General features: G+C 35.8%; 1 protein-coding gene across 1 annotated transcript; it reads left to right on the top strand.

Annotated features, from left to right (window-relative positions):
* The first annotated feature begins 11,940 nt into the window (after positions 1-11,940).
* Positions 11,941-14,479, top strand: LOC129220567 (leucine-rich repeat protein SHOC-2-like). Its single transcript, XM_054855002.1, has 2 exons — positions 11,941-13,174; positions 14,469-14,479. The coding sequence occupies exons 1-2, from the start codon at positions 11,941-11,943 to the stop codon at positions 14,477-14,479; spliced, it is 1,245 nt and encodes a 414-aa protein (XP_054710977.1).
* Positions 14,480-14,958: the final 479 nt, after the last annotated feature.

The following is a 14,958-nucleotide window of genomic DNA, read 5'->3' as shown; positions in this document are numbered from 1 at the left end:
TTAACTGGTCAATAAATAACTCAAATTATCTTGACTAAGTCCTGTCACGTCTGCTTTTCTCAATATTTGTAGATTGTACAGAGGAAACTACTCTAGCTAAAAGGCTTTCATGTGAATTAGTTTCTGCAAACCAACACGTCACAAATTTCGAATTAACAAGTTATATTTTTTTTAGAAATTAACAGGTTTTACAAATGGTCGGACAGAAAACAGAATAGGATGTACAGTATTTTCATTATCTTACGAAAAAGTTTAATATTTCTTACTCTGTACACATAAATAGAAAAACAGACAACATAAAATTCAAAGAAATGTCTTGATTAAGCTGGAATTCAGTAAATAGGGATCTAAACTACTTGAGGTTCTACAGTAGTTTTGCATAAAAAAATGAAATACAATAAAGTAAAATGCAAAAAAAAAAAAAAAAATAGTAGTAATTAAAAACGAACAATAGATTTTATCACTCAAGAAGTAATTTTGCCTTAACTGTGGGTAATCATGGAAACTAAAAAATCTGAAACTTCACCATTCTTGGGTTTTGTCGTCTTTCATACTCTTCTTCAGAAAATGCTGAATTTTAACTAGTTTTCCAGCTTTTTTTACCCCAAGAGAATTCTTGTGCTTTGTTCATATACTTCGCTACAATATGCTACAAGTACCCTACATTTTCCCTAAAAAAAGACAAAAAAAACCCACATTTCTTTTAAAAAACCCAGCTTTAGTTGGGTTTTTTGGGTTTTATTTAAAAAAAACCCTGGGTCCATGGGCTTTTAAAAAAAACCCGGGTTTTGCCAACCCTGCTTTGAGCACTACTTCCCGACAGCTCAAGATGCTGTTAAATCATGCGTAGGGGGTTTAACAGTTTTCTACTTCGACAAATCCATGCAGTTTGTCCTCATGTGAATAGGAATGTTTGGTAAACATAACTTCAGACTGCACATTAATATCTACTTGGTAGCTACTTATTCACATTTTGATTTCATCTGGAAGACAAAACTGCAGTTCTTGTTGGAGAAGCCATCTGTGTTCTACCATTTGCCACAACACACCTATGCGAATCCAGATTTTCTACCTATGCAACAACAAAAACTAAATATCAAAGCTGTCTAGATCTGGTTCCCAACCTTTTTCACTTCGCGACTCCCTTTTCAATAACTAAACATCCTACGACCCCCTATGTGTCCCACATATATATATATGTGTGTGTGTATGTGCTTCGGCGCAGACATTGTGCATATTTAATATAATGGCTCAAGGTGGTTGAGATATTTTATTTAAGTTGTTTTTTTTTTTTTTATTTCTACAACAATTGTAGACATAAAAAACTAGTATGTTGTGGCCATTACGAAACTTTCTTTTATATTTTTCTTTTTTTTCTGATCCCTCCCCATGCTTGACGAGGAAGCAATATTCCCAACAAAAACAAAATGACACATGCAAAAACTTGACGACTATCCCAATGTCTGAATTATTGCAAAAGCAAAGCAAAGAGCGAAAATTGAAAGTTATTTTAAAAGCCTTGCTTGAATAAATTACAAATATTTTATTTGTTAACAAACATAAGATGGCAACAGTTAAAAATTTTAAATCATTGAGATAATATTTCCGGTCATTTCCATCAATTAAAATCACGGGAAATACGCATCTATTACGATTTATCTTTCTTATTGTTGCATTAATAAAGCTATTTTTATTCAAAAAAAAAAAAAAAAATCAATACCTCTTGGAGCGATTGGCGTCAAAATTGAACCAAAGCCTGTTTACATATGGATTCACATATATTCCAAAATTTCAACCAGAACGTAGCATTACTTCTTGAGATAGGGCACTCACAATGGAAAAAAAAGAACGGGCGATTGCGCTACCCCCTTTTTAGCTGTTGACACCAAAATAAAATCAGCTCTTATACCCACTAAGGACTACTTGCCGATAAATTTTTCTTTCATTCCGTTCATTATTTCTTGAGATACAGCAGTCACAATTGACGACGAAAAACGTTCTATAGCTCAACCCCCGTTTGAGTTATTGACACCAAAACTGAATCAGCACCTGTTCCTGTTACTGGCAACATATGGACCAAATTTTGTTTGATTCCGCCAGTTACTTCCTGAGGAATAGCAATCACGCGTAACTCAAAAAACGTCCCATTGCTCCACCCCCTTTGGAGGAATTCGCGCCAAAAACCAATGGGCACAAGTTCACATACGGGCACATATGTGTACCAAATTTCGTTCGATTTCATGCGGTAGTTTTTGCTGTAGAGCGGCCACAAAAAACTGGTCACACACAGACGTGACACACACACATACACACACACAGACAGACAGACATTTTCCAAAAATAGTCGAAATGGACTCAGCACACCTCAAAACGTTCGAATACGTCAAAATTCGAAATTTTGCACGAATCCAATACTTTCTTCTATATATTAGATATAGAAGAAAGTAAAAAAGATAATCTCCGATAACGTTAAACATATATTTCTGTTCTTTCAAGACTCATGTGTCCTAGCGAACACAAGATTTGCTTTTATCCAACTTTCATTGAAGTGAATGAATGCATTTTCTTTTTACAAGGCCATCGCGAGATCGAAAAATTGGGCAGAGGGCGTTTGGAAGATTCACAATTTTTTTTTTCAAAGTATAGCGAGAAGATTTATGCTTGAAGGTGGGGAGGGGGAGGTGTCATTACTAGCATATGAGTAATGAAATCAAGAGAATTGCGTTTTATAAGCGGAGAAAGAGACTTTACAATAAGAATCTACACTATGCTTAACATTCCTTGGAAATTGTAGTGCTAAAATTACAGTTTACACAATCTCTGGGATATTCGGAGGAGGAGAGGTTCAGGGACTTTTATGAACGGTTTAAGCTCGAAGATACTTTGAAATTTCTTGAAGTTTAAGTCCTAAAAAGGAAGCTTTAAACGATGGGGAAAAGGGGAGATGAATTGGAAATGCTCTCTAATTTTTCAAAAATAAAAATATGTTCCAAATAAACTTAGTTGTAGGCTATCTTTGTTACAGTTAAGATAATAAAAAGGGTTCGAGCCACTTATCCTCTAGAAAATTTTTAAATTTGCGATTCTAAAAATGCAATTATAGGCCATATTTGTAAACATTAGGGAAAAGGTTTGGATTTGGAGCCCCTGGAATTTTTTCAGAATTCAAGTTCCAAAAACAAAATTTTAGACGAGTGGGGAGAGGATTTCAAGTACTCATAAGGAAATTTTTCTAAATTTAAGTTCAAAAAAGTGTATGTAGTAGGTTATCTTTTATGCGAAGTGGATATAATTAAAGACCATCATTCTGATTTTTTTTTTTTTTTTTTTTTTTGTGAAACTTAAGCCCTAAAAACGAAATTTTATGTGACCTTCAATTATGTGAAGGGGAACAGCAAATATTCCCCTTGTTTTGTTTTTGAAATTAAAATGCTTTTAAAGCCCATTTCTTGGCTGGCTTTTTTTTTTTTTTTTTTTTGATGATGATGATGATAATGTTAAGGGACGGGATGGGGTTCAGGTCTATTCCTCGGGGGAATATTTCAAAAAGAATCTCTCACAGAAATTATTTGAAATTAAAATTCCAGAAACGATTTTAGATGATGTTAGAGGGCTTGAATTCGGGACTTTTCGCAAAAATTTGTAGAGACTAAAGTCCTTAAACCAAAGCTTAAGATAATCTTAGAGGACGTTAGGCGATCAGGTTCTCAAGCATGAGAGGGGGATGGGGGGGGGGGTTGCTGTAGCCGCATAGCCCTTCTGGATTCGCCAAAATTGCGCTCAAGGATTGATGCTATTTCCCCCCTATGTATTTCAATTTTTCAACTATCTAATATGATAGAGATAATATCACGAACACCTTGAGGGTCGCCACCCACAGGTTGAGAACCCCTGGTCTAGATTCTGAACTGATATTACTGAATGAAAATACTATACGCAAGGTTCTAAGCAGGCCCGTGTCCAGGATTTCAAAAAGGGAGGGGTTTAAACTTTTTCCTTTTATAACTTAGATTGTCAAAGGAAAACTAACTAAACATGTTGAATACTTTTTCTTTTGGCTATATCATTGTCTATTACTCTTTTTAAATAAGTTTCCCCGGCATGGTCAGCATTGCCGGATTCTTCAGCCTCATTCTTTTATCGTTAATTTTTTCAAACATCAAGGTGCTTGGGAATCCTACAAGGAAAGTGTTATTTTTTAAAGATGGGGAAATATTGCAGAGGGTGAACACTGTATCATTGCATTAACTCTAAAATTAATTAAAACTTAAAATACATTTTGAAAAATCATTTAATAATTCATTGTTGTTGTTGTTTTTCAATGGGAGGGGTTTAACCCCTAAAACCCTCCCCTTGGACACGGCTCTGGTTCTAAGTTATGTGCCCCTGCCCTTTGTTAAATGGAAATCTGTTAGAAAATGGAGTAACTGTCTTGCCTCTTTAATTCCGCCACACTTCTATTTGAACTTTTTGCTTTTCGATCACTACACGATCCACAGCCGTCGGCGAGTGAAGGCAGGGCCGTGACAATTTTTTATCGCTTAAAAGGAGAGGATAATTAAACCGCTGAGTGTGAGTTGCGTTACTTCCTTATCAGACTTATGTCATACGTGATGCAAGGTTACCTAACGATTTTGGCCTTGACTGAACAGTTGGGAGCGTGCCGGGCGAAAGCAAAACTAAGGTTGTGTGATTTTATTGCTTTGATTCCAGAGCAAAAATTGAGGGAGTGACTTACATAGGGAGGCACAGAGGTGCCCATCCCCCCCAAGTTCAATGGCACAAATTCCCCCCCCCCCAAAAAAAAAAATCTGAACACTTTCCCTTTTATATTTTTTCCTCTTTTTTATTTTATTTACTTTTTTTAAGTATTAATTTTTTATTTTTTAGTTATCTTTTTTTATTTCATTTAGTTTTTTTTAAATTTATTTATTTATTTATTTATTTATTATTATTACTACTACTATTGTTATTATTTTATTAGAAAAGTTCAGTGCTACGCCGATGAGAGACACACACACAAACTAAATAAATAAATGAAATAAAATATAAACAATACAATAAAATAAAATGAATAATTTAAATTGAAAATAAATCGATAAATAAATTTAAAAAATCCCCCCCCCCCAAATTTTGGTGGCGAAACTTGCGCCATAATCCCCCCCTTGTGGGCACCCCTGGGAAGGCATATGCTTCGATGAAGCGTTTCCGATTTTTAACAGCTATTCTCGAGCTTTTTTTTTTTTTTTTTTTGGCAACAAAATAAATTTTACCACTATATGAAACAACTGCCTGAATTTAAAAAAAAAACAAAAAAAAAAAAACAGTTTTTGCGTTGCTTCTGGCACGGATCCAGAAATGCTTCAACTTACCTTTCACTACGTATCAGATTACACAAGTTTGGGGGGGGGGGGGCTGCGGCAGCATTTTTATGTAAGACAACTAAAACATAGAGCTTTTGCCAAGGAAGTCTTCAAAACTCTTCCTTTCCTTTTACGTCAGAAAAGGTGTTCTAAAATTGCGTTTCAGAACTTCAATTTCGTAATAATTTTGTGCGAATGTTCCGAAATTCCCTCCCCCTAACATCATGAAGGCTCGTCCAAAATTGCGCTTTTTGAGACTTCAGTTTCGTGAAATTACCTGAAAAAAGTTACCGAACCCATTTTCTCCCCAAACGACCAGGAGAAGCGGATAGCTCAAAACTGGAGCAGCCGCGCCGCCAGCCGAGGACGGTGGGCGGTGGTGCTGCAAAGGCTTCTGGTCCAAGTTGAAAAAGGCACGGACACCAAAAACGGTCAAATGAGAACAATAAGCAATCGTGATTGCTCAAAAACTTCTTTAAATAGACCAACTTCCTGTGCCAAAGACTTTTCAGTTTCTCGGACATAATTAATATTTCCTAACACGTAACTCTTCAATCTTATCGTTCTAACTTTTAATGCTGTAAATTATGCTTTGGGTAGTGGGTACCGTATTTCTATAAACGTAGAAGTGCGAAGGGGTTGCACCCGAATGTAAACCACCAACGAATTTTTTTTTCCCTAAAGGTTTTTTTTTTAATTATTTTTTTAAATTCTTTTTATATTAATTTACGAGGCGTGTTTTTAAAGTAACGTTCGTTTTTAAATATATACTAGCTGCGTGCCCGGCGTTGCACGGGCTACTTAAAAAATGAAAGAGATGTCCAATTGATTTTTTTTTTTTTTGTATTACTCTGACATCAGTTTCTAAATCGCTGAGGAGTAAATAAATACGCGTAATGCAAGGTTTGCAAAACACCAGTAGAGCATATTTTTGGCAAAAATCTCTTTAACGTTAATCATAGTTATCAATGATACAACTTATGAGTATTTTTAATTAGCACAAAAGATGAAAATACAGTAAAACCTGTAAAGTTGACCACCTTTGTAAGTTGACCACCCGTCTATGTTGACCGCTTTTGTCAGGAACGGAATTAGTCCTATGTTATATAATGAAAGAAAACCTCTGTAACTTGACCACCTCTCTATCTTGACCACCTGTCTATCTTGACCACTAATGAACCCCAAGTTTGGTTTGGAGTATTGTAAAAAACCCTTTGTAAGTTGACCACTTGGTTTATTTTTAAAAATTTTATTCAACAAATTATTATTTTTATTATTTTTTTTATAGCTTTCCAAGAATATTTTTGATGCCAGACCAGCATTTTACCAACTAATGAAACAGCAGCATAACTAAACCTCCTTTTGAGTTTAACCACATGGGAAAACTACTAAGAACCCTTTTATTCTCCAAACTTGTTTTTCTTTTGTTGTTAAACGAAAAAAATTTTATTTTTTGATTAACTATAATTTTTTAGGAACTATTAATATAAAATGATTAACTTTTCATAAACAATAAGACTTTTTTTTTTTGATCAATTTACTGAAATTTTAAATTTTCATAACATACTATACATCATTCTGGGAAAATAACCTCTAAAAATATTCGAATAACATTTAATATTATTGATTCAAAGTAATGCTAAACAATGAAAGTGAGTTGAACAGAAAGAGTAAGTGTCAATTAGGCAAAAAATGAATGCATGCTGCAAGACTTACAAAAAAAAAAAAAAAATAATAATAATAATAATCATTACCCCCTTTATAAGTTGACCACCTGTCTAAGTTGACCACCAAAGTATTGCACCGCAAGTGGTCAACTTACACAGGTTTCACTGTATATGCATTATCAACTATAATCTGGGCTCACGTTCAAATGAATTACATCTGATAGACTATCTGAAATATTTATGTACAATTACAATTAGCTTTTTACACAAAATGACACACACTTTTTGGTTGATTACGTGAAACTAAAGCACCAATACTTACTAAATACCAATAAGCATTAATTTAATATCAAGTCATCAGATTCCAATTAAGCTTTAGTTAAAATCCTTAAAAACAATCTTTTTTGTTCAACTCTGTTTCACTTAAAGAAATCCAAACAATCTTAATTTTACGTGTTCTTTTAACGATACAAACTCTATTTCAAAAATAGAAACTGAAAGGAAAAAGAGAGTTATTACAATTCGAAAACTCACCCATGTGACGGTAAAATGTCCAACAAAATAAACATAATTAGTCGCATATCCTAAATGTACCAAAATATGAGGCCGGTGAATGATAAACTTACACTACAATCAATAAACATTACTAAAGAAACATTTTTCATATTCTGAAAAGAATTAAGAACGTTGAATGTAAAAAATAAAAAAAGGACAGACGATAAAATAAAGGCTATGCCCGAATAGAGCAACCAATTTTAAACTAATTTAAAATCAAATTCTAGATGGAAACATTATTTTAAGATTTGGACAGCAGCCAAAAAAATCTCTTTTAAAACAATTTTTAGAATTTTATTTGCTCACCCATATGAAAAATGGCAACAGGAATGAAATAAAAATTCCCGAATAACGTTATGTTAATTAACGTTTTAATTAATATCTCCGCTAATTAAAGTCGTACAATTACGATATTTGTCCTATTGTTTTCTTTGGAAAATTTCGAATTGATTGGTATCTTGTTCGACTCTCGATTCGCAGCGGTTCTCGAGAAGATCGATCTTCAGACAGACAGACGGACGCGAACAGATTTTAATATTATAGTGGATATATATATGAAAACGAGTACAGATAAAGCAAAAGAAATTTATTGTACAAAAATCTACCACCCTTACGCTATTTTTCGACATTGCTCCCGTGATTTTCTAAGCATTTGTCATAGCGTGGTACAGGTATTTGTATACCTATTCGTACAAAATTGGATTCGTACAACAATTGATTCGTACAAATCAACCATGGGGTAACATGTTCTCTGAGCTCATTATTGCTGTTGTGCCACAGACCACCTGAGAAAGACTTTAGATGCCGAAACAAATGAAAGATGCTGCGAGCGAGGTGAGGGCAGACCAGAGGATGTTCAAAAACGCCCCAGCCAAAGCCCTGTAAGAGTCCTCATGGTTGACTAAAGGGGCGGTAACTTTGTACGAATAGGTATACAAAAACCTGTACCACGCTATGACAAATGCTTGGAAAATCACGAGAGCAATGTCGAAAAATAGAGTAAGGGTGGTAGATTTTTATGCAGTAAATTTCTTTGCTCTAACTGTACTCGTTTTTTTTTTTTTTTTTTTTTTTTTTTTTTTTTCAAAATGGACCTTACTTTAAAAACACACGTCGTAAATAAAAACAAAAATAATTTTAAAAATCTAATAATAAAAATTCATTTGAATTTTGACATCTTGAATTCAAGTTATGTTTCTCGCAATCACGAGTGTGTGTATGTAGGCGTGTGTGTTTGTGTGTGGGTGTATGTGTGTTTGTGCGTAGGGGGTATGTGTGTGTAGGCATGTAGGCAGGGGTGATTGTGACTCCATGAAAAAATACCTGAACTTTTTTTTCCCAAGAAGAAAAAGTGTTTTGATGGGCATATATATGTATATACATTATGTGTATGTATATAAATCATATATATACATAATTATTTGTTGGAGCTAAAACTCGAAGTTTTAATTGGACTTAATACGTCCATGTGCATGGTGGGAATTAAATTCTTTTAATTTTTCTCATTACTTAAAATTTTTCAAGGATTCTTCCCCCACCCCAGCTGTTCTTCGATAATTACCATAGAGTTTACAAACCATGACCGTAGTTTAAGCTTTATACCAAACAAAACGTCTTCAATTTGGCCTTTTGGCATTTCATTAATCGCCCTAAATTTTACAAAAGTGGGTTTTTCTGAAAATATAGAAGTTCCGGTATTTTCAAAGATGAAGATACCGGAATTCAAGATGAAAATACCGAAAATCCGGTAAAATACCGGAACACAATCACCCCTGATCATGTAGGTTTGTGTCTGTGTGCAGGCATAAATGTGTGGGTAGTTGTGTGTATGTGTGTGTATGTGTAGGTGTCTGTATGCCCTACTAGCAAAATTTCTTGCATCAACCTTGACAGATCTTGATATTATACTGACGGCGTCAATATTGACGTGTTTCATACTGCATAAAGCTTGCATAAAGATTAAAAAGCAATATTACAATAACAACACGTATGCAACATTGCATTCATCTTAAAATATCAATATTGATATGGCCTTACAATAACAACATTGCATACATGTTGTCGCCGTCAAGATGATATTGATTTCATGCTGTCGCCGTCAAGGTAATTAGTACACAATAGAACAGGTGGACCTTCGTTGCTACTTGCGCATGCGCACAGTTCTTTCTACCCAGCATCCCTCGTATTGCTGGCACATTCTTCCTGCTTCGACCTCAATCGGTTCAGAGGTGCTGCACGTGGCGTTGCATTCTTTTAGGCTTCGTTAAGTTGGTTGCTTAGTTATTAGTCTGGAATAGTATTGTTTTAGGAAAAACTTATGAATGACTGATAACTGTATTTGTTTATTAATATAGTACTAAACAAGTCATATCGCAGACGATATGCGATCAATGTTAGAAATGGCGAAAATAAATTTTTTCGTCCCTAGACTTTGAAACAAAGGACATGAAGCTCAGAATTTCGTATTATCACTTCAATCTCACGTAAGATTAATTTTATTCAATGGTATTTATGTTATTCTTTAAGATAAATTCATATGTTTTGTCCATGGGATATTTTCAATGCTGACATCTATTTGAAAATGTACTTATTTATTGTATTTATTTATTATTTTGCTACCTTTAGTGCTATAAAAACTTCCGCAATTATTCCTAACTAAGCATTTTATGTCTTTATAATACAATTAGAAGCATGAATTTAAAAAATAAGTCAAGTATTACGCAAAACGAAGAAACTTTCATTTTTTAAATTAAATCGCGAGTACTATTAATATCTTTATATGAATTTCCGATCAGATGTCAGCTTTAAGAAAATATTCTCAGGCTAGAAAACTATCTTGAAGAATAACAGAAATAATTAAAGAATGAAATTTAATTCTCGAATTTGAAGTGAAAATAATACAAATAAATAAATGGATAAAACACCTTGCAAACGTGCTGATTTCATACTGTCATGTCAATGTATCCTGACATTTTCCTGTCATATCAATACGTATGCAATATTACAAAAGCAAGATCATCTTGCCTAGACCTTGATTTCATGCTGTCATGACAACATCTTGATATTATCCTGTCATATCAATACGTATGCAAGATTACAAAAGCAAGATCATCTTGCCTAGACCTTGATTTCATGCTGTCATGACAACATCTTGATATTATCCTGTCATATCAATACGTATGCAATGTTACAAAAGCAGCCTACCTTGATATTTTCCTGATATTATGCTGCATACACCTTGTCAGTCAATATTGTGGCAGCCTGCTGACAGCATAAAGGGAGTAACATAACAACATTGAGGCAGTATTAATGCAAGATGATTTTTCTTGCATGTCAACCTTTATGCAATACTGAGGCAAGATATTTTGCTTACTGGGTGTATACTTGTGTGTATGTAGGTGTATGTGTGTGTGCGAGTTTGTGTGTATGTGTGCGTGTGTGCGTGTAGTTGTGTATGTATGCGCGTGTGTGTAGGACATGGATGCAACCTGGAAACAGTTTTCGCTATAGGAGCAGCATCGTGAGGACCCGGCCGACGGTGATGCTGGAGAGGGTGCTGGCGGGAAAATAAAATGATAGCACATCAAAAAGAGTCAAATGAAAGCAATAAGCAGTCGTGATTTCCAAAAAAAAAAAACTTTGATCTTGCAATAGGTGGGATTTGGAGACTAGAACATTTCCGGAAAAGAAACTACTACTTCTATTTTGGGAATATATGTGTAGCTTTTTGTATATTTTCATAAATTGCGCAACGAATAGATGTTTGATTAAATATCATGCACACACGCTAAAAGCAATTCTGAGGCGTGGCTTTTATCGCTTGAACTAGGGCTCCTTTCCCGGAAGATAAATATTAGTCTAACAGTTTTAAGTGTTCACGTTACTAATGAAAAGTTACTCTAGGTTTCGTCCTTGGAGAAAATTGAAATCTCCTTTTGTTTAAAGATACAAAATCAATTTGAGAGAGATAAAGCAGTTCAGTAAGGTCAGCGATTGTTTAAATGCATTGAGATACAGAGAGGTTGATCAATGTGAAGCTTTTTCTCCTCCCGTTGAGATCGTAAAAATTTGCGTTCATCTTATTAAGTATCCTCAGAGTTTTGGATCTCATCCAAAAGTGCGATTTAATTGGGTGCAGGCAAGAGCTCATTCTCAATTAACGTTTGCCGGTTTTTGAGTTTTAGTGCACATGTTCTCCTCCAGCCGGTGCTCTTTATTGCAGCTAATTTGCATTCTCTTGAAAAGACTTTCGCGGAGATTAAAGTTCATACAGAGGTAATCTTTGCTCCCATGTGCATCGCCTCGAAACAGCTAATCGCGTTCATTAATACTCGCAATGTTGCCTCTGGATAAGGATGAAGTATCTTAAGCGCTGCGTCAAGTGGTTTGGAGCTGATAACAGGATGAAATTTCAAATGCTCGTCCTCGCCTCGTTTCTAGTGGTGGAGGGTCATCTGTCGGAACACAGCTGGGAACACCTCGAGACGGATAAGAACTTCACGTGTCCTCTGAACGAAGAGATCCGGCCGTGCGTCTGTTCCGCACTGTCGGCAGTTCCGGCCATCCACTGCGATAACATCCGCAGCATCAAGACTGTGAAGGAAGCTCTCGGGACTGTGTTCACCCACAAGGTCATACCTTTCCTCAAAATCCAACATGCTCGTTTCGTCAGTTTGCCTTGCAGAGCTTTCGCGGGGATCAACATGACGAGGATGCAGATCAAGGATTCCAATCTACGCTACGTGGAAGCGGAGGCCTTCGCTGGCCTGGAAGAACTCAAAATCCTCATCCTGCACAACGTGAAACTGCTCAACTTCCCGTCGGAATCTCTGAACAGGTTGTCGTCTCTCACGACGCTTTTCCTTCCCAGCAACAGTCTGCTGAGCGTGAACGACCGGGATCTGCACGTCACCGGTGGTCTCAAATACCTGTCCCTCGCGCAAAACCAACTCACCCACGTGGCTCATGGGTCTTTCCCGATGAGTTTAGTCACGCTCTCGCTGTCGGACAACCGAATTCTGCGACTGGACCGATCCATCAGGAACTTGGTGAACTTGGAGTGGCTTTCCCTGGACAACAACCGACTCGTGGGAGTGAGAGGTGAGTTGAACGGACTGGTGAATTTGCTTCATCTGAACCTGGCCTATAACCGAATCTCCAGCTTGGGCCAGTCCTTGAAAAATTTAAACCAACTAGAAACTATAGATCTGCAGCACAACAATATCCGAGAGATTGGCACTTCGTTTCACAGCTTGGGTAAGCTGAAAAAGCTGAACCTGTCCATGAATCGTCTGCTTCGTTTGAACTACGGAGAATTTTATGGTTTGCTGAGCATCGAAAGATTGGATCTGTCAGGGAACAAGCTGTCCAAACTAAATGGAGCTTTGAGACACCTCTCAGGCTTGATAACTCTAGACCTCGCCGACAATGAATTTCAAATTTTTTCCTTTTGGGAAATTGATACTCTTTCTCATCTAAAAGTGTTAGACCTCAGTAATAACCACTTGGTTTACCTGAGTTCCGATCCGGATTTAATCACCCTCCCTTCTACAAGTCTTCTCTTCCAGAGAAATGAACTGGTGGATTTCGGTAATTTTTTTACTCACTTCCCGCGCTTAGAGGAATTGGATATCAGTTGCAATAAATTGTACATGTTAAGGCTTGAGGATTTTACCAGCTCGACACGACTTTCGTACATCAATGTTCAAGGTAAGCTTTTCATTCAGTTTGAAATTTCTGAACCCTTTTATTTACACACTAGTGGTACCCGCACGGCTTTGCCCGTAGTAGAAAATTAAAAGGTCATTTGGTTTGCCTATATCTGTACAAATAATGGATGATGAATGTCTCGGGCTATGTTCATTCGCTCTCCCATTACACGTCATGATAATTTCGTAATTTACTCGTCCATCTTACGATAATTTTGCTCCGGAAAATGTTCTTAAAATTGGAATAGAAAAAGAACAAAATCGAGTTTTCAAAAAACCGCTTCGAGGTGCACACCCCCATGCTACAAACTAACTCTGTGCCAAATTTCATGAAAATCGCCCGAACGGTCTAGGCGCTGTGCGCGTCACAGAGATCCAGACAGAGAGACATCCAATCAGAGAGACTTTCAGCTTTATTATTAGTAAAGATTTTGACGTAGCAAAAACTTTTTAATGGTATACTGTATTGGGCAGGTAAACGGCAGTATCTGCAGAAATGAGTTTCCGAGATTTTTGAAGAAACGCGTTTTGAATTCAAAACTAATAATCAGGGGCTTGCACAGAAATTTTGGGGCCCGTCACAAATGTCTTTTCCGGGCCACCCTCCCATAGTGTTCACTCCAATATTTCAAATCTAGTTTTTTGGGCCCCCTTCAGGCTCGGCCCCGGGCCAAAATGTGTCCCTTATCCCGCCCCCACCCCTGTGAACGCTCCTGCTAGCAATAGGGAAATGTTGGAATTGGACGTTTTTGTAAAAAATACCAAGCACTTTTCATAATGCACTCAAAAGGACAAAATAACTTTTCTGGGTCAGAAAGGACAATTTAAGAATTCCTGTAGTTTTCGAAAATTCCAAGAAAATGACACCACAAACGAAGAAAAGTGCAGCTCAAGTCATGAAGAGAATTTTTCTCTTATCATTATCTAGCTTTCAATCCTATCTTTGAGAGTTGAAACTTGCATATTTTTCTTATTGGGAAAATTTGGTCTGAAATGACTAGAACCGCACTTTTTTCGTTTGTGGTGTCATTTTCGAAAACTACAGGAATTCTTAAATTGTCTTTTCTGACCCAGAAAAATTATTTTGTCCTTTTAAGTGCATTATGAAAAGTTCTTGGTATTTAAAAAAAAAAAAAATCTGTTATTTTATTATTTTTAGTGTAAATGTATTTCAGAAATAGAATAATTTTAACCTCGCGAAACTTCACCATATTTTTTTATATAAATACTCGGTACTAAAAGGGGGAAAACCTATATTCCAAACTTTAAGGCTTAACGTTAAACAGTTGGCACTAAAATTTAATCCTTGTTCCTCTCTAGGATTTATGCTTGCTTCAGAGAAGATTTAATTCAAAATTTTCATTATGATTGCTTTTAACATTACTGTTGCAAAGCAACAAAATTTGTAATAATGTGTTTTATATTTAAGCATTTAATAGGGAAATGACATGAAATTTGCTGTTTTTCATCCTAGCTGAAATAATAATTTTATTTTAGAATTTTAATTTTTCAGCTCTAAATTGTACCTTCAGATTAAGCAAATCATTTAGTGAAATCCTGAAGTCTCTAAGTAGTCTAGTTGCTGAGATATAAGCAAAACCAGGCCTCAGATTTCTCCGTGACAATCGTATAATAAAAGTGCTTAAAAATGCAAACAATTATAAT

Source organism: Uloborus diversus, chromosome 1 (assembly GCF_026930045.1).
Source record: "Uloborus diversus isolate 005 chromosome 1, Udiv.v.3.1, whole genome shotgun sequence".
NCBI lineage: Eukaryota > Metazoa > Arthropoda > Arachnida > Araneae > Uloboridae > Uloborus > Uloborus diversus.
The sequence above is the reverse complement of the archived record's forward strand: the minus strand, read 5'-3'. Positions and strand labels throughout refer to the sequence as shown.

Bases quoted from the DNA above. Each gene is read 5' to 3' on its own strand.
- LOC129220567 (XM_054855002.1), top strand. From the start codon at position 11,941: ATGAAGTATCTTAAGCGCTGCGTCAAGTGGTTTGGAGCTGATAACAGG.